Source organism: Poromitra crassiceps (genome assembly GCF_964638095.1).
Source record: "Poromitra crassiceps genome assembly, chromosome: 22".
In the NCBI taxonomy this organism is placed as follows: domain Eukaryota; kingdom Metazoa; phylum Chordata; class Actinopteri; order Beryciformes; family Melamphaidae; genus Poromitra; species Poromitra crassiceps.
The window spans coordinates 14,355,128-14,376,209 of record NC_139647.1 but is presented as its reverse complement, the minus strand read 5'-3'; the positions used below and the strand labels follow the sequence as shown (position 1 = coordinate 14,376,209).

Sequence of the window (21,082 nt, the reverse complement as noted above, 5' to 3'; positions counted from 1 at the left end):
ATTTTATAGTTGTCTACACACAGTAAGACGAATGTACTCTGGCTAGCTTTAAAAAACACACACAATGGCAAAGAGCACCAGTTCCTTCTTTCTCCCTTCCAGCAAAATGTAATATATAATATACACGACAGCAGTTAGATTATATAAAGTGAAAAAAAATGTTTTTTACCAGAAAATAAAGAGCCAAGTAATGGCTTTGGGAAATGCATAGAGTTAACCATCCCAAAACGGCAACCTCGAAAGAAAACATTTATAGTGTGCGAGTGAGTGTGTGTGTGTGTGTGCGCGCGCGTGTGTGAGTGTGTGTGCGTGTGTGTGCGTGCGTGCGTGTGTGTGTTTATTGAGGGAAGCAGAGTGCAAGGGGCCAGCAGCTCGGGGGAGACTGGGGGTCTGTTGCGCGCTGCGGCGCTCAGCAGATTCTGTGAACGTCTCTCTCTCACCAGATCCTTCCAGTGGGGAATGTGCTCATGTTTAATGCCTTTTGAAACAGCCACAGAGTTGAGAAAAGAGTTCTACACGGTGCCAGAAAAAAGATCAAACAGGGCGGGCGAGCGGGGGGGGGGGGGGGGTATGGTGGTCTCTCTCTTGTAAGAGATGAGAAACATTTGTGCGAGGGGTCTATGAATAGCGCTGCTTGTTTAATTCATGACTAGCCTCTTTCTGCGAGGTGTCGTCAAACTCAGACCCAGCTGGCTGCTAATCTGAAGGCCTGCGAGCAGCAGCAGCAGCAGCCATGGAGATGATCTGATGGAGGGATAATAACCAACGCTTCAATCAGGAAGAACAGTGATGATCGGCTTCTGTAATAATTAATGTAATCAAATTCAAAGCCAACCAACAGCTTCAAAAAATGACGTACAATGGAAAAATTAGAGTTAAAGGTCCCAATTCGTGCAGCTGTAACCTCTTAAAAACGTGTGTCTCTGGTCCATAAAACATGATTCTGGATTAATCTGTCGAAAATATAGCAAACCCGTTTGTTGTGACGGAGTTCTCACTTCCTCATCTGGTCGCTTCCCAAGAATGGCCTGTTTCTATAATATATTCAGAACTAACAGTTCCCATTGGCCGCTGAGGGAGAGCCCGCCCCAGGCTCCCAGCGGCCAATCAGATTAGCGTCTGTGGACCAGCACGCTAGGTTGCGAGTTATCGTTAACTAAACGGTACTACGCTAAAGAGGACATCTCAAAATGCCTAGACTTACCGAATGCACCTCTGCAGTTGCTGGATCACGTACAGTTGGCATTGCTCCAGCTAGAAGTGTTAATTTTGTGGCTATAGACTAAATGGTGCAGGTAGCTTGTGTGAGAGGGACCCGCGCAGTATGCAGGAGGAAGCTCGTGACGTCGAAATTCCCCCAAGATTCCCCTCTGGGCAAACGACGCGTTTGGGGGTGTGGCTTGGAGGAGACTGCTTGAGAGAGCTGTATAGGGACAAATCCAACTGTGGCAGTTCTGAGCGTGTGACCACTCATTACAGGGAGGGCTGACAGCAGTATATATGCATTTACAAGTAAAAACAGCTTTTGCACGGAATGGGACCTTTAAGATAGAGAACTAAAGGGGAAACGCTGAAACAAGAGCACTTTGACGTTAGCGTCCACTTGACTTGATCATGTGACGATCATCATGGAGAAATGAGTGGTTGATTGTCTTTCAAGGCACGTACAGTTCCAAGTTCCAACATGACATTTTTGAGCGCGGATAGCAGGGAAGAAGGGACCCCCTTCTCCTTTCTACATCAGAGTGCTGATGTTCCCGAGTCAGAGGGTCAGAGTCTTCTCCTTTCAAAGCGCGCCACCATCGATCTGCACGTTCAAAGGGCGTGGGAGAGCAAGAGAAAAGGAGAGGGAGAGAGAGAGCAACAGAAAAGGAGAGGGAGACAGAGAGAGAGAGAGAGGGAGGGAGAGAGAGGTGCGCCCGGGGCTCATGTGTCATCTGACCTCATTTTAAGAGGACCTGTGAGGTTGCAGGGAAGGCAGGGCTGTACCTTTTCACGGGCAACCTTTTCTCTCCTTCCTCCCAAAATGACAGAAGAAGAGGGCCCACACAAAGAGGAGTCAGAGTGAGACGTCTCCACGCAGAGAGAGATGAAAGAGGCCTGGTGAAGTCACGGCGCAAAAACGCAACAGCCCCATTACTCAATAATGGTCCGGCCGGTGTGTTTTTCCAAAAAGCACACCTCTAAAGAGAGAGAGAGGGAGAGGGAGAGCGAGAGAAGGTGCTCAAGAGAATGCACTGGATATTATATTGCTGCGTTTCAATTGGGCTGGTGTTCACCGTGAATACGAGAGTGGAAGTTGTGTACACGATATGTTTGGCATTCAAGTGGTCACGTCGTGAACATGCGCAGTTGACTAGAAGCCACCGAGGCTAACAATGTAGCTACCACTAGCTAGCGAGTGGCTAACTAAGTAAATGAGAGGAAACAAGACGAGACGGTTGAGAAATATCAACATGTTCCTCCTCAGACGTATCATAAAATCACTATGAAAAGCTCTATACAGCTAAAATGTCAATATATTTACTTTCCATCAACGTCCATGGCGTCCGCCATTTTGTGAAAACGTCACAAGTCGTGAGCTTCAAAGCTTTCAGAAAGATTCCACATACCAAGTGGTGAACACCACATGAGGCGGATGTTCAAGTGGATTTATGTCGTATTCACGCGGGTAAACACGCAGCATAAATAAGATCAAGATTGAATACACATGCAAGGTGGATGATTTGTCATAATCCTCATGCATTATTGGCACTTGACTTTATTCACCTTATGTAGCCACGCCCATTTGACCCGGTTGTGTGGCCGTATCAAAACTTCCGGATAAAAATAAAATAAAATGGCTGGCTGCTCCAATATCATCTAACTCTGAATTAACTAATAATTGAGCCAATTGTATGTAACATACCAAATAAAAGCAAACGGCAATGTCTAAGAATGCAACGCCATGTAACTGGCTCGTTAAGTCTCGCATTCCAGGGAATTACGTTAACGTCTGCGGGTCTTATTGACGTTAGTGGCTCGCGCTGCCTCGGAGGAGAGACAACTATCTGAAGCTTTCTTTGTTGGAGTCCAGGTATGTTTTACAAGAAAGTGCTCGTCATTGTCGACGATAACGTTATCTGACCTGGCTAACAGTGGATACTCCGCTTGCTTGCTGTGTACCGAGCTCAAAGTAGTAGGCTACGTTCTTCATTTTACCCCCTGCACTGTCCGCTCCAAAAACAACTCTTATTTTGCGCCGTGACCGCCGGAAGTGTTAAAAGGACCCGGAAGAATTTGGCCCACTGTAAGGTCTAAACATAAGGTGAATTAAGGCCATAAGTTCTTCCTGAAATTAAAAAACAAACTTTATTCACATTATGCTTCTTTAAATTTCCTCTCAATACACCACTAAGAGGCTATATGGTGGTAATGGCAAAGGAAAGCAGGGTGAAAGAGAGGGTCTACAGTCTGAATCACAGGCTTTTGCATCTCCTCATGCAGACATGAACTCACTTTAGAAGAAGTGCCTCCCAGGACGAGGCGTTGGCAGCCATGCGTACGGAGACAGAGACGAATAAATAAATAAATAAACCTAAGTGTGTATTGGGCGTGACTCGGTGACTAGTCTGTATGGGGGGTCTATATACAGAGTGCCACACTGACCCACTTCAGCACTAACACAGCACGCTGGCCAGGTCTGCCTGCTCGTCTGGCGTCTTCCCCAGTCTGTCAGTGGAGACACACACCAGGACAAACAAAGCACTCACTATAAGATACAGAGACAGATATCTCTCCCGCAGATGCACGTGCGCGCCACATGCATGCACATACCACTAACACATGCTTGCACACACACACACACACACACACACACACACACACACACACACACACACACACACAGCGCCTTTCCGGAACGGCGTCAGTCTGCGTTTACATATTTTCTAAATTCCAGAGTCGGTGAAAGCGCTGTGTGTTCGGCAGCACGGGGGCCTCATCTGCACCACAGGAAGTCAATGGCCAAACGGCCTGGTCCTTCCACGGCTGTTGTCCAGACCCTTAGGGAGACCGCAGCCTTTGCCTTCTCCTCCTGACCACACACACGCAGGGCCGGGGGCCCTCCTGACCCAGAGCCGGTCCCCTCCGCCACACAGGTCAGGCTGAGGAAAGACAGCGCCGTGGCCCCCTGTCTGGGTCTTCACCCGGACGGGGACGCGGGCTGCCGAGGTCCCCGTCGTCCACTGTGACGTAACGCCAGGAGGAAACCACCACAACAAAGCATCCACTTCCTCCTCAGCTGTCTGGCACAGGACCTGTCTGTCTGTCTGTCTGTCTGTCTGTCTGTCTGTCAGACACAACAACACTGCGTTTTTTTCTATCTGTCGTCACACCAACATAGTGACAGGAAACGCCGTCCTGTACTCCCTGATCAACAAGGCTGTGTATGCTAGCTGCACCTGCACAGAGGCTATTGTGTTGTGTGAGTGTGTGTGTGTGTGTGTGTGTGTGTGTGTGTGTGTGTGTGTGTGTGTGTGTGTGTGTCCTTGGTTTTGACCATTGTGGGTTTTTGTAGGCTGATACCAATACCAATATTTCTTGACCGAAGATGATCATATAGTTAATAATGTTATGACAGTATGCAAAAATACATTTAAAATTTAATTTTTCATACTGTAAAAATGATTTTTGGCTCACCTGTCAAGGGCGAGTACACTAAACAATATAAACCTGTGAAGAATAAGTTCTACTGGCCAAAATGTTTAATTTCACTCAACCCGTTTCCAATGTTAATGTCTACTTGGGTCGCCCGCGTATATAATAGTGGATCAAGTTTGTAATTCCTAATGAAGTGACAAAGTTTGAGAACAGGCAAGGACCAAAGATTAGATATAACAAGAAACTCAAATGTTATTGTTTCAAAGAGTTACTGTAGCCAGATTGATGGGTGACCGTCATTAACGATAAGACAGCTGATCTTCAATAGCTTTATATTTCATAATATGTATGCAAAAAATGCATTGAAACTGCATTTAGATCATGATGCAACACTACCATTTTCCATTCAAACCCAGGATAAACATATTGGTGCTAGTATACTGATCAATTATCAATAAATCTATTCACCTTATGTAGCCCCGCCCACTTGACCCAGCTGGTACGGGAACTGTACCACCATGGACCGCAGGGCGCTACGGAGAGTGAGACGCGCGGCCCAGCACTTAACAGGATGTGAGTTGCCAGAACTGCATGAATTGTATAACCAGCGGTGCCTCAGGAGGTCCCTGAAGATCATCAAAGACACAAACCATCCCCACAACAGCCTGTCCTCCCTGTTACCCTCAGGGAGGAGATACAGGGTCCCAAAAGCACGCACAAATCGCTTGAGGGACAGTTTCTTCCCGCAGGCCACGAGACTCCTTAACATACACAAATAGTGTAGTAGCCGTACTGTACCGTACTGTAGCTGCCACCATTATGTATGTCTAATGTTTAATTGTATGTTTAATTAGGTATATGCTATTTGCACCTGTATGTCAAATACGTCGAATTTAAAATGTTTAAGCACGTCTAAAGTATGCACATGACATGTGCACCTATGTGCAGTGAATATGCCACTGTCTCTGACTTGTCTTATCACTCTACTGCCTTATTGCTTGTTGTGTCTCTTGTTGTTTTTGCACTCATATGCCCTGTTATATTTATGTTGTAAACTGAGTCCACAGCACAAGAATTTCACACGTGATACTTGTACCACGGAGTGACAATAAAAAATCTTGAATCTTGAATCTTGTGTTATGACTTCCTGTTCAAAACACCGTCTGTTTTACCTGCTCACTAGTACTGTACTGTCATAGGAAGTGTAAACACAATAGGAAGTAACTGGCTGAGTCCTGTGTTGGAACATAAGGTGAATAATCAATCATGTATCATGTATGTAACAAACTGCATCGTATTGTACGTGGACAACAATGACTGCCAGATATCAGATTTGTAACAGAAATATGAGCAATATCGGCCTGACATACATATGAGATATATCAGTCCAACACTCGATCTCTTTGGGATGCAGGTGCACTCATTCTCCACAATAGCAGAATGGAAGGATGGGGGAATCCCACAAGACAAGCAGGAAGCAGGGTGCTATGGCAGATGTTGCTGCTCTCACCTCTGACCCCTGGTGAGAAAAATCAAATCACCAATCAAACAACAGACTCAACAGAGCTTCTCTCCTGTTGTGAAACTGGCTGTAAGAAGCAGAACGCTCTGGATGAGGTTTGGTCACAAATGGGCACGGGACCCAAGCCAGAGGCCTTTGAAGGGGTAGGAAGCCAGACTCCACTGTGTCAGTAGACTTGGGAGAGACAGACCGTGTTTTTATATGAAGAGGCAACTTCCCCAGCCGTTTGAATCCAGTCAGACCACGAGCTCCCATCAGCACAGCCACTTCAGATGTCTTCATGAAACTCCCTCATGCAGCAAATTGTCAACTCAATTATTCGGCCCCATCCCTCTGTCTGAAAAGTAGGGATGGGCGCGAGTACTCGGGTACTCGAGCAGTCGTTCATAACGTCAGTACTCGAGTAACGTTTTTCTGCTGTTCGGGTACTCGCCCCACTCCCCACCCCTTTAAAAATGGTCTAGAAGATCTACGCACGCATCGTCATGTGGATCTGGCAGCATGAACTGCACGGGCGTCAAGTCAGCCAGAATGTACAAGTACGTCATCCACTTTGTTGCTTTCAAAATAAAACGCTTATTGTAACGTAACCTTATTTATTTTGATTAATGCGTTACAGCCACAGTTTCACGCCATATAACATCACGAGTATTTTGATACAAGGTTTGCTGCTTCATTCGTTGAAATACCTTTTCTCCTCCAACGTGCATCAATAAGCTATTTACGTTTGTTTAAGTAACATGATTTTGAAAGTTTTAATCTGAAGTTTTCCAGCTCATCCCGAAAATGGTGGCTGGAGATATTCTCCCGCATGAGACGCACGCTTCTTCATAGCGCACGCCCGATAAAACTCATTCAAAACTTTGCACTAGTTTACTGACTACACTGTCGTTTCCCATAACGTTAGTCACAAGAAATGTGGAGAAAGAATCACTTTTTGGGAGACAATCGCTTCATGGTGATCACTGTTCAGCTGTAGCTGTAACGTTAATCACACTGGCCAGTTTTCACTTTTTGGCAGAACACCGGACCTTGTAATCTGTGGATTTACGTTAGTGTAACAGTGATCATAAAGTAAAATGAATGATACTGGACAATAACCTGACATTGCTGGACAATGGACACGTATTGGAAATGCCTTCGCTTGTTTCACAACTTGTCTGCTCCAAAGCGCTAATGCAATGCCATCCATCCAACCATCGGAGATACTGTCTAAAGGTAGGCTTTAGATGTTAGCTTAGCGTCACCTAATATCACAGTCAGTCCCTCTCCTGACAAAAAATGCTCCAGGTAGCGCTTTTTCCATGCAAAACTGCAAACGTTATGTGTGAACAGCCCCATACACAGCAAATTACCCCTGCTCCATCATTACCATAGTAATCACACAGACCCCCCCCCGGCGAGTACTCAAGCACTCGTTCATAATAGAAGGAGAATACTCGAGTATTTAAATTGCTTAAAATGCCCATCCCTACTGAAAAGATCAAGTAAAACACAGCGATGTCTGTCGTGACGCAGTGAGGGAGAGAGGAGAGACGTGACGCAGACTCAGGGGCAGTGAGGGAGAGAGGAGAGACGTGACGCAGTGAGGGAGAGAGGAGAGACGTGACGCAGTGAGGGAGAGAGGAGAGACGTGACGCAGACTCTGGGGCAGTGAGGGAGAGAGGAGAGACGTGACGCAGACTCAGGGGCAGTGAGGGAGAGAGGAGATGTCTGGTGTGACGCAGAATGCAGACTCAGGGGCAGTGAGGGAGAGACGTGACGCAGACTCAGGGGCAGTGAGGGAGAGAGGAGAGACGTGACACAGACTCAGGGGCAGTGAGGGAGAGAGGAGAGACGTGACGCAGACTCAGGGGCAGTGAGGGAGAGAGGAGAGACGTGACGCAGACTCAGGGGCAGTGAGGGAGAGAGGAGAGACGTGACGCAGACTCAGGGGCAGTGAGGGAGAGAGGAGAGACGTGACACAGACTCAGGGGCAGTGAGGCAGTGAGGAGAGACGTGACACAGACTCAGGGGCAGTGAGGGAGAGAGGAGAGACGTGACACAGACTCAGGGGCAGTGAGGGAGAGAGGAGAGACGTGACACAGACTCAGGGGCAGTGAGGGAGAGAGGAGAGACGTGACGCAGACTCAGGGGCAGTGAGGGAGAGAGGAGAGACGTGACGCAGACTCAGGGGCAGTGAGGGAGAGAGGAGAGACGTGACACAGACTCAGGAGCAGTGAGGGAGAGAGGAGAGAACACGTTGGATAGAGCTTGAAGAGGAACGAGTAGGCATCGATATAGTGAAGATCAAAGATCTGTGGGAAGATCAAAGCGAAAGGGAGAGGAGGAGGAAGGTGAAACAGAGTGTGAGAACAGAAACAGAGAAAGAGAAGGAGAGATGAGATGAGAAGGCTGGTCTCTGGCTGCTTAATTAACGTAATTAAAGGCACAGAAAAGAATGATGCAGTGCGTCTAACGAGCTGAGCTGCCCTCCCTGCTGTAGAGTCATTACTGTCCACTAACACTGAACAATGCTGGACATCATGTGCTGATTCCACTGGGCTGCAGGAGAGGAGATGTATAATCATTAGACACGGCGGGCCAACTGACCTAGGGTCAGCAGAGGTTTCAACGGGTGATTATGTGCACAATAAATAAATCTATGGGACAATTGACCTTTTTCACAGCAGCCATTTTGTGTCTAAAAGGCAGGGTAAACAAAGACAGGTGCAAGCAAAACATGAATGAGGGTTTCCCAACTTGCAATCCATTTAGGTGTTCCAGTGCTGGGGCCCTCGTTAATGTTTTGGTTGCACCTGCTGTGTTTACCCCGCCTTTTAGACACACAGAAAAAATGGCGATGTACCTTGCATTTCTGGGCCTATTTTGTTTGATGGTACATTTGAATGATGCCTGCAGATAACTGGTCAGACATAGACAACGAGACATCGCACGAGATATCATCAACAACACACAAGATATACAGCACAGCTACAATGAAGTCTGATAGGAGACACTTTGTGTTTGTTATTTAAATCTCAAACAGTAAATCAACTTCGACATCAGGTTTAGTGTCAGTCCCTCAGAATCAGAGAAAATGCTTATTTCTAGACTCACCATTTTGCACAACATCCAGGATGAAATCCATCATAGAAGAGTAAGACTATAAACCCATTTCTCTACAGAGAGACTAGACTCAATAGCCCATAATGCAAAGCAACCACAAGGCATTAGGGGTGGGAATCGCTGAGTAGCTCACGATACGATATCGTCACGATACTTGGCCCTCGATAACGATATTATCACGATACAGCGATACTCGATATATTGGAAGACGATACATCACGATACCTGTGTAACTGAAGAGAAAAAAATACCCCTAAAAGGCAAGAAGCAGGTATTATGTATTTATTAGCAGAATTGACATGAACTCTCTCAGAGTTCACTCACTCACTCATACCATTTTCGATACCACGGAGGAAAAGTTACACATTAAGTCTTTTTATTATTATTATTAAAACAAGAAAACCTATATAACCTACCTACCTATATAATTTCTAAAAGTAGATATTAAAAAAAAAAAAAAAAAAATCTTTTTAAAATAAACATATCGATACTTGGTGCCAGTGTATCGATAACGTATCGCAAGTGGAAATATCGCGATACCGTGAGTATCGATATTTTGTCCCACCCCTACAAGGCATGCTGTGTTTTGAATAAGGCCATGATCATAGACGACCCATGTTCACTCAATATTTGTATAGTATAAAATGCCCTACAGCCACCTTTGATTGAAAACAACTGCACTCCCCATTTTGTGGGGGAGGAGGAGCACAAGGCCACACTAGCAAACATGATATTTTAGACCAATTCCATCCACACTGTTACACAGTGGGGGGGGTGGTGTTCAATCTATTTGACTAGTCTGACCAGCAAGCCTATAGTACTACCCACTGCAGTCCAAAGCCAAGATACATGCCTTTGTTTTTTCCACAATGTGCCATTTTGTCGGTAAGAACTTAAAGAAATTTGTGTTGCAGCAAATTATAGACTTTCTGCCTAGAGGGTGGATTTTTGCTTTTTAAAGAACGGGGAGGAGGAATAAGCTCTTGACTGATTCAGAAAAATCGTTCTCTAAACCGTAACTTACTAACCTACAAGAAAGTGATAGGAGAAAAGGGAAGAGCATGAAAAGGTAACACCGTCAAAGCAAGCCTCTGCCTGTTTGAAGCCAGCGCTGACAGAGTGTGATGGGTCTGATTTGATAAAAGGTTATACGGAGTATAATAAGTATAAGTAATTGCGACAGTAAAAAGCTGTGTGAAGTCTCATTAAACGTTATAGTGATGACGAGTAACTGTTCAAAGCTGTGTGAAACATGTGCACATATAGAGACACTTTTCTCTCTGCATGACGTGTCCTCCTGCTGCATTCAGTTCAGTCAGTGTGAGAGAAACATTAGAATGTTTGTCTGTGGATATAAAAGCTGGGGAGAGATATCATAATCACATCTGATCTGACTATCAAGCTGGATTAAACAGGGCTATCATGGGTGGTATGGAGTGTGGGTGACGCCTCTTGCTTTCAGATTTGGCAGTGATTGTGACATCCAAGGAGCAAATGTAGGCGTGCAGCACCGGTATCAGCCATCCCCGCTTGTCACTCATGTTATAAGTAAGTCAACATTTTCTTAGGCTTGCTTGTCACGAGATAAAAACACGGCGAAATATGCAACAGCGAGGCGTCTCCAAAATCCATCTTAAAATGTTTTCTTTGACGTTCTTTGAAGGTCCTTTGCAAAAAAAACTCACAAGAAATATTGTGTGGAATTTCCTCTTTGAGAGAGGAGAGATGCTGGGTTCACATCCAATATGTATGAGCGCCGCCGCGGATTCAAAGAGACCAGGAAGCCCCTAAAACATGCACATGCTTCCTCCCAGTGCCAGGAGCCTGTCAAGCCACCAGCTTCAGTCATACGCCTCAGCTTCAAGCCTCCATGGTACAGAGTAAGTCCCCAGATCCAGGGCTTTAGTGTGGTAGTCGGTGCTAGGAGGTTAGCACTGTATATCGGCCGCCATGGAGACGGCTCTGGCCCTCCTGTGGCCTAGGAGGAGCTCTGCGGTCGTGTACAGCGGCTGAAAGACTCACGACACACAACGTAGACGTGGAGCAGCGCCAGGCAGGCGCCACATCACAGACATCTAAAAACACCCAGCCGACGACAAGCAAGCTGGATGATAGTCAATCAGTACAGATAGGAGAAGGTCATTGTATTCTTCTCTCCACACAACAGAGTGGGACCTCTGCAGGGTCAGTGGTAGACAGCTGACCCCCCCATTCATTTTGGAGATCAAACATAGTCCATCCACGGCCCCCTTAGTTCCCAATTCAAACACCAGTGGTCCTTTTCAGCCTGTTTAAATCATCCGGTGTGGCGAGGAGGAGGAGCCGAGTGCTGATTGAGAGCTGCCTCACGTCACTCTGCCTGTGGCCCGTTGCTGTGATGAGTTCATTCAGCCTCGGGACACAAAGAGTTAATGGCTGGTGGGATTATGCAATGGGCACGCCAGACCCCCCCCCCCCCCCCCCCCCCTTCACACGGGCTACAGCCAAATGAGGCATTCCTGCACGTTTCCATCAGATCTGAACGCGGCGGCAGGCAGCACACATGCTTTGGCACGGAGGTGGGAACAAAACTGGGATTTGGTTTCACTCCTAAAGGCGAGCGAGCGAGCGAGCTAGCTGCCCCTCAGCCAGACTCACACCTGGCCTGCGGGGGGAAAGAAGTTGTCATGAGGATTTATGGCGGTCGGGTGCGTCTGTGTCAAACGAGTAAAAACATCTGTATTGATGGTTTTTTACGTGCACATGAAACCCTGAGTAATGGCTCGTAGGAGATAAGTGATCCGGCAACAGCAGATTACACGGGGTTACGGTCAAAGAGGGTCAGAAGACGGCAGCAGCCAGTGTGTCTGATGAAAGAAGAATCATGTCATACTAAGAGGATCACAGCAACCAAATCGATTCATCAATTAAATTACAATATAAAGACAGAAACTACTACGAGGGGTGTCCCCAAAAAATCGATTAATGTAAGAATCGCGATTCCCACAATTCTGAATCGATTCACAACTTCCAAGAATCTATTCTTTTTTCCTCTTTTTGTATTACTTTAAGTTATTATTGTTGAAGTCACTGAGAAATAGTTGAGAAATAGTAGTAAGATTATAAGTTTTGATTTCAAGTTTTGTGTGAACAAATGTTAGGTGTTACCTTTTGTCTTAGGTTTGCCTTTATATGTACTGTGTTGTGTTTGGTTATTGCAATCCCCCCAAAAATAGTATACACTTTATTCTGCTTTCATGCCATCATTTGCTAGTTGCTACACTGCCTTTCTTAGCACACAGTGGACTGGATGAGATCCTGAAATCCCACTATGTACTGAATCGAGAATCAGATCGAATCGTGATCCCAGGAAACAGAATCAAATTCACACTCCTCCAGTCCAAACTACTGCGCACTAAAGCCAGTCTGTATACCATGATGTCACTAAAGCCAGTCTGTATACCATGATGTCACTAAAGCCAGTCTGTATACCATGATGTCACTAAAGCCAGTCTGTATACCATGATGTCACTAAAGCATGGGAAGCCAGGGCCATGAGTAAGCACCATGAAACAGAACATTGTTGAGAATAACACAACAAAGAGAAGAAGAGTGGTGGTGGGTTGGGGTCCAAGCTATCCACTCCACCAGCCCAGACAGTGTGGTGTAGGCAGGCACCAAGTCAATAGGAAACAACAGACAGCCTTCCAGACTGTCAACCAGGCTCTCAACCACAAGGGGCAACAGACCAAGAAAGATAGAGAGAGAGAGAGAGACAGAGTTCTAGGCCCAACTTCAATCACAACCACGGGGTCCCGCCCCAGAGCCAGCGGCACCACAAAACACATGAGCCAACACACTGTCACATGCACTCGCACAAACGCACACCAGCTAGCTACACAGACGCACACCAGCTAGCTACAAAACGCACACCAGCTAGCTACACAAACGCACAACAGCTAGCTACACAAACGCACACCAGCTAGCTACATGGGCCACATTAGCTGCAGTAATCATCATTTAAAGTGATTAGCATTAGCCTCGCAGTGCCTTGTTGATTTGGCGTTATTGATCACGCAGAGCCAACAGAGGCCACTGAGGGCAGTGGTCATTATGCATGAGTTATTTTCCTGTCCCAGGCAAAGGAATGTTCCCACTGAGGCTGCATGCAGAGGCAGACAGTGGTGGTAACCTCTCCACGTCCTGGCCTGCTCATGCAGAGGTAACCTCTCCACATCCTGGCCTGCTCATGCAGTGGTAACCTCTCCACGTCCTGGCCTGCTCATGCTGTGGTAACCTCTCCACGTCCTGGCCTGCTCATGCAGCGGTAACCTCTCCACATCCTGGCCTGCTCATGCAGTGGTAACCTCTCCACGTCCTGGCCTGCTCATGCAGAGGTAACCTCTCCACATCCTGGCCTGCTCATGCAGTGGTAACCTCTCCACATCCTGGCCTGCTCATGCAGTGGTAACCTCTCCACGTCCTGGCCTGCTCATGCAGAGGTAACCTCTCCACATCCTGGCCTGCTCATGCAGTGGTAACCTCTCCACGTCCTGGCCTGCTCATGCAGTGGTAACCTCTCCACGTCCTGGCCTGCTCATGCAGAGGTAACCTCTCCACGTCCTGGCCTGCTCATGCAGTGGTAACCTCTCCACGTCCTGGCCTGCTCATGCAGTGGTAACCTATCCACGTCCTGGCCTGCTCATGCAGTGGTAACCTCTCCACATCCTGGCCTGCTTATGCAGTGGTAACCTCTCCACGTCCTGGCCTGCTCATGCAGAGGCAGTGGTAACCTCTCCACGTCCTGGCCTGCTCATGCAGAGGCCGTGGTAACCTCTCCACGTCCTGGCCTGCTCATGCAGCGGTAACCTCTCCACTCTGCTTGGGCTGCTCATGCAGAGGCAACGGGAACCTCTCCACGTCCTGGCCTGCTCATGTAATGGATATCCATACAGGACGAATGTGAGCCAATGCATTTGAAGGCAGAACCATTTCTATGAACTGGAAAACATGCTTTGATCCCATTTCACTTTGTTGTGCTGTTTTTCTCCTTCCCTCTCTCTCTCTCTCTCACCTCCGCCTCAGGCTGATGAGCCAGTTGTGTTTTGGCAAGCATTTGATCCATGACTTCAAAATTACTCCAATCAACATCAACACATCTTAGAAACACAACTCAAGTGGAGAGGCATGCGTTTCTCTCTCTCTAATCTCTCCTACAAATTATTTTATTTATGAGGAAAATAAGGAGACGACAAGATGGAGGAAGAAGGAGGTGAAGGATTAGGTCAAGTCTGAAAAAGTGAGCAGCCATGATTGAATGTAACTTCTGACTGAGTGTGAGAGAGGATCCTCCCCTGGGAAGAGAGAGCCCAGTCCGTCCCCCTCTCTAATGGAGTGACTGCAAACGCCACATACATCTGGGTGAAAAAGGAGGCTCTCAAGTTCAAAAAGGCTGCACCTAAAATTGGGTAAACATTGGTCTGATGAATGAGCAGAAACAAGAGCCTGGGAAGACCTTCGGGGAATCCTCCCCCAGTTCCACAACTTGTGTTAGCGAGCGATGCAGCCCTCTGATGTGCAGCAGAACCTCAGGGAGAAGCAGATCTGTTTATTCCACTCTGTCCATCAAGCTTTTCTCTGCGCTGTGTGAATGGCTTTGTTGTGCTGTCACGCTTGGCTCTCAGAGTACAGCCGGCTTTGGCGAACTGTGGAAAAGGCCTGCCAACGTTACCCTAATGACCAACATTTCTTCCTCTTATAAGCTCGACGGGGGACGACGTTTTAAGGCAGAACTCCTGCCATTTTTAACCCCATCTTTTTCCATCATACCGACTCTGACAAAAATGTTGATTCACAAATTGCTCCACTGCAGAGCTACTTAGATTTTGCTTGCCTTGGCGAAGCTCTCTGATACGGTCCTATTGGGCCAATATTATACACTCTAAAAAAAAATCAACCCCAAATGCATCCAAAGCATGTCTTTTTCAACACATGGAAGCTGTATATAGTAAAACAACTGACAAGATTCTGGTCAGAATCGATTGGTATGATGATAGACAAAGAATGACTGGAGTTTTGCTTCAAAGTAAAACAAAAATGTTTTGTAATATGATACAAAGTAAATCACGACTCCCATGCGATGCGTGCCGTGCATACAGTTAGCAGTTTAACGCACAAATATAATAGCTGCCGGTCAAAGATACCAATCACAAAATAAATGATGTGCCCCCTATTTTTGTAATCCATTCACATCTACCACATAAAAAATAACCCAGACAACATTCTAAATATGATGATTGATGTCACCCTCAGGAGACAAACTGTGTGTGTGTGTGTGTGTGTGTGTGTGTGTCTGTAAAGGAAGCTATTTCACTCATCACAACGATCTATTCCTGTGTTTATTTACATCTCTTATCCCCTATGAATCTCTCTGCATTCACAGAGTCAGGAGGAGCAGTTTGCAGCCAAATGGCCTATGGCCACGGCAGGGTTAATAAAAGCCAAGCGTATGGATTTGAACAGAAAGCAGCAGCAGGGGGGGAGCATGCCAACAAAGCATTCAGAAAGCCCACATGGTATCTGCTCGGCCCCGGCCTCCAGACCTCAAGCTGATACAGTACAAATGTTCTAGATTAGCTTTATGGGTTCTCTAATCATGCTAGTGGAACCACCGATTAGCAAAACACTCGTCGGCGGACAAACGCTGCGTTCAGGTCAGGATTCCTTTCTGCTAAACTAAGCCGAGAGCCTGCGTAATACCTGCTTCCTGTATGCAAACCTCTGAGCTAAAACCAGTCCCGTTTGTTGTCCAGTTTACAGGCGGCAGCAGAAGATGGGCTGATGATTCAGAATCAATAAAGTCAATAAAGCCACATTAAGGAGGTCTCGCTTCTGAAATCCATGATGATCATTTCAACTTGGAGGCTTTACTCTGTAAGTCGCCATGGAGCGAATATTACTTTACGTCAGCCAGGCATCGAAATGATTAACGTGATAGGAGAAGGTTCTGATAGGTTATCGGCCATAATAGCAATGTTTAATATCTGTGATCAGTATTGGCCAAAATGTTCATATCGGTGCATCCCTACTTTACAGAAATCCTTCAGGTCTGAGACTGAAGCAGGAGAAAAAGGGGAGGAGGGAATACAGTGAGAGAGGTGAGGAGGGGGGGGGGCATGGATGGGGGGAGGGGGTAGATGCTGCATTTACATTACATGTTTAACTTCATAAGTGGCTTTCATCTGCCCTGAGAGCTGCATCAAGAGCACTTGGAATGGAAACCAGATCAAGACAAAGAACTCAAAAGCAAATACTGGAATGGTGGAAATGAGTGGTTATTGTAAAAAGATTAAAAGAAAAGAATATATATATACGTACACACACACACATGGATAAATATTTGATCACAGTGCCCAGATTCTGTAGATCAGACAGCACCCCTGGACTGTTATAGAAATAAAATCACTAGTGTCTAGTGTCTACAGCGGTGATACTCAACCCGAGGCTCTAGACTAGAGCCACATGCGGCTCCTTTATGGGTAGTTGTGGCTCTTTTAAGTCCTACTTAAAATGAATAAATAAATACAAATAAATAAAGGGATGAAAGGGATTTTTTTTTTGTGGTGGCTCTTGCAAAGATTTTCAATTTTTTATTTTCCCCAATGTGGCTCCCGAGTAGGGCAAGGTTGTGTGCCCACTGGTCTACAGCGTTAGGAGTGCTCAGTCAGAACCACTCTGGCCCTTTTGGAGTGCCTTCACAAGAAGGACATTTGTAAAGCCGCCTCACATGCTCGGCTGTCGTCGTGACAGTACCTGGCTTGGCTCTATTCATGCCTCTTTATAAACAGGAGTCCAGAGCAGCAAACCTCCCTCTCTCTCTCTCTCTCTCCTGCTGCCCACACAGAGGACACATTCATCCATAAGTGGGCACCATGAGGAGGGAGGGGAGGGAGGAGAGGGAGGGAGGGTTAGGGGAGGGGAGGGGGAGGGCAGACACACTTCACCTTTAACGGAATTTTTTGAAGGCACTGTGAGTATCATGGCAGGCTGTGTGTGCACTGCAGGCCGTCTACATTACAGGCTGCATGTAGAGATCAGATCAAAACTCACCGCGTTTTGACATGATGAGCTATGAGTTTGTGAGCTTGGCAGGATAGCAACATTCCCCTGCTCAAACCAGGAAGCATCGCCGGCTTTTACACTCTGCTGAGGTTATAGGAACTTTAGGTTCTCAAACGTTGTCACATCAACGACCAGTAAACTGACACAAATTAGATGGACCCACATTTGATAAGCTTTTGTCCCACAGTCCGCCATCTGGTAAGGTTTTTGCTTTTAGATGTTTTATTACAAAAAGTGTATGAAAGCCATGACCAAAATAGTCATACATTCTGTCATTGTGCTACTTGTGGATGGAATTATAGTGAAAATAAATTATATCCCCCTTTTTGGTGGGGACCCCCTGGAACCCCTTCAAGGACCCCACTTTGAACCACTGCTAGAGGCTCTGTTTGAAGCACACCAACCCAAGATACAGACATACTCATACATACATACATACTCTCATACATACATACAGTACATACATACTCATTCATACATACACAGATACTCATACATACATACACACATACTCATACATACACACATACACACATACTCATACATACATACATACACACACATACATACACACATACTCATACATACATACACAGTACATACTCATACATACATACATACTCATACATACATACTCATACATACAGCACGGCTCTCCATCAGCACACATGAGTGAGACCCATGCAAGCATGCCAAGCTCGCGCTCAGACAGGCAGCTCAGAAATGCAAACCAGGGAGATATGAATATGATAATCAGAAATGGCGTATCGATGTGTTATGCGAGGTTGGAAGTGTTCTCCCGGGAATACATAGTGGGGGAGACGGGGCTGCCTTCTGTGAATTCCTCAGTTCCGTAATGGGGACATTTAATTACTGTGTGATGATTGCGTAGGTTACTAATGCCCTGATAGACATGTTGTTTTTTGTGATAACTGATGTTCTTTTTGGAAGAGTTGAGTTTTCCTCTAACGTTCTCAAACTGGGGTGTGTGGGGGGCGGGAGGCGCGTGGGGGGTCCGTCCCACCCAAACAAAATGAAGAATAGTTGAATTTGTCTAGAATGTAATTAAACAGCGGTTACCCCAGTCAGACAATGCATAACAATGACAATACTAAGCATAGGTTTGACTCACAGCGGCGTTTTCTTCTCGCGTACAGTCAATCAACAGCAACAACCATCTCTTTGTATGGGGGGGGGGGGGGTCCCCAGGGGACAAAAGCGGGGGTCTATAATGACTGAGGCTCCCCGGGGCGTCGTGATGATGTGTGTGTCTATGTGGAGGTCTGTGGTTAGGAAAATGTTTGTGAAGCGCTAGTCTATAACGTTTGAACATCGAACGTTAAACAGGGAGAAAGGTGTACAAAAGTGTCCAGGGAGCTTGTTACCAACCTTGGAGGCAGATAATGCCGACGGCGTAGAGCGTTTCCACCGGTGTCTTTCTCTTCTTGATGCAGGCTGTGGAGTGACTTCTGCCTTCCCTCCGCCGTTTTGCGCTCGCGCGTGATAGATCCATGATTGTGCGGTGCTGCACGCGCTGTTCTCCGGCTGTTGGGAGACCACCCCCTAGGGGAAAAGGGTAACTAAAGCGAAGCTAACCCCGGCTACCTGTGCAGGTCTCCCGGGAGAGCAGACTGGCCTGCTCACCTGGTTGTACTGGAGACTAGGTAGAAGGCAGGAACATGTGGGACCGAGACGCTGCGGTCTAGGCTAGAGCCAGGCGAACGAGTTGTCGAGGAGTTCAGACCGCGAAGCACCGGTGAAAGTTTGTAATGATAGTTTAGACTTCCAGGCAGCCTAGTGGTTTACACTAGGTGGAAAAATGGGAATTTACTCTCCAGTCGGACATTACAACCCCGTCTGTCTCTCCGCCGTCTCTCCGCCGTCTCCCCGCGTCCAGAGCCGCCGACCAAAGGAGCACTTCAGCCTGCAACAAGAGGGAGTTTCGCTCCCCCCTCTATCCTCGGTGCTTCCAACTTGGCTGGCTTCCTCCCACTATTTTTTTTTCGTCAGTGTCAAGCCAACGGGAATAAAAGGCACCACTTCTGGATACTGTTTTCAAAATAAAAGTTTTTCCCCAAATATCCTTTCGCAGGATATATTCATAGTTCACGGTTTTGTTTTTGGTTTCTCACGTGTTTTCATATATCTTACGAGCAAACTTAATCACGGGGATAATTTTAAGTTTAATCTAAGTTTAGCTCTTAACGGGGCTCTTCTCTCGGAGTCGGTAGATCTCTCCCGGGTAGCTCCCGCCTCCCTCGCCTTTTCTCCAAGGTGGGGGTGTGACTGGACTGACCGCACGTTTGTGTACAAACAGTGTAAAACGCGTGGGATGTGTGGGAAACGTGTGAGCGATCTCCGGACCGTTTACTTTTGAAGTCAAAATCATCTAACTTCCTATTTTAGTTCATGTCTCTGCCAGCTTGACGCAGCCTCTCTCATCCCCACTGTGCAGCTTCCGGTGCCCGATACCTGAGCCCTGAGCTGGGATAAGGAATACAATACTGCCCTCTGGCGGAATAGGATTTGTTTTGGGTTTAACTATCTTGTCTATCAACAGTCAAATGAATCCAGTATGTTTTTATTTACAACGCCATACCTCTGTGGTTGTGCATAATTGCACAATGCTGTAATTTGACCCTAACAACTAATCCCTTTAATATTCCTATATTTCTATAGTGATTTACAGTGGGAGTGTGGCCCACCCAATATCTCAGTGGGCCCACCATCGTGAGTGACCATATCCTTCTGTGTGGTATTTATTCCACATGGCATCACTCTAACATGGAATTCTAGTTTCCCCATGATATTTGCACAGTAGGCCTATCGTATGAAATGCATTATAATATTGTTTTTGGTAAGGGGTCTAACCTTGATGATGTTCTCAGTTATGTGTCTATTTTTAAGTGTGTCTGTCCACATTTGACATTTAACCGGTAATAAATAGCATCAGCTGCACAGAGCCATGAATCTGGACCATCCTAATTCATACCTGTAATCATCATAGTGACATCATTCTCTGCACAAGGGCTGCTGGCACCACTGGTGGCTCTGTGTGTGACTGGTGCCATGTTGCTGGACCAGATGGCGCCTTGCTGCCTCTGGGTGACTCGCTCACTCACTGAGTTCCAGAGTGAGCATGTAGTTCACTGTAGCTAACTGTGACCGGGGCAAATAACTCAAAACCTATCTGTTTGCAAAATTCAGAACACCATCACAGCTTCAGCACCCTGCACCCCTCAATCCCAACTACGTTGTACAAAAACCTGACAGCCTGTCACCTCATTCATCCTCCTCGATATGAATTCCTCAGATAATATACCCAGGAGCTCCAACCTCCCTGCTCTGTTCGTTTGAAGTTTGTTTCTCAGGGCACGGTGTCAAGTCTCATGCACTAATGAACTCAGCTACTCCAACATGCTGTTTGCTTCCCTGACAGCTGCAGACCTGGGAGAGGGAGTCTGACAGCTCTGAAGCCTGAAGCATCTCAAAGCAGGCAGAGACTCCCACTGAGTGTAGAAACCTCAGTCAGACTTCTAGCAGCAGGGAGGAAACTCTGGTAGAATCATCATGTATGGACGAGGCACACTATACATGTTTATAGAGTTCCCACATTGACTTGGACATTAAATTTAAAGTAAGAAAGTAACATTTGGGGTAAGACTAGCCTGATATCAGACTGAATTATTAACTTGTGCGGGTGGATTCAAA

At 46.6% G+C, this 21,082-nt stretch overlaps 1 protein-coding gene across 1 annotated transcript in view; it reads right to left on the bottom strand.

Moving 5' to 3' along the window:
- ptk7b (protein tyrosine kinase 7b) overlaps nucleotides 1-18,999 on the bottom strand; it is a 123,546-nt gene extending 104,547 nt beyond the window's left edge. Inside the window, exon 1 of the mRNA XM_083658009.1 lies at nucleotides 18,761-18,999. Coding sequence (XP_083514135.1) covers nucleotides 18,761-18,884 — 124 coding nt within the window. The 5' untranslated portion in view covers nucleotides 18,885-18,999. The remainder of the gene's footprint in view (nucleotides 1-18,760) is intronic.
- Nucleotides 19,000-21,082: the final 2,083 nt, after the last annotated feature.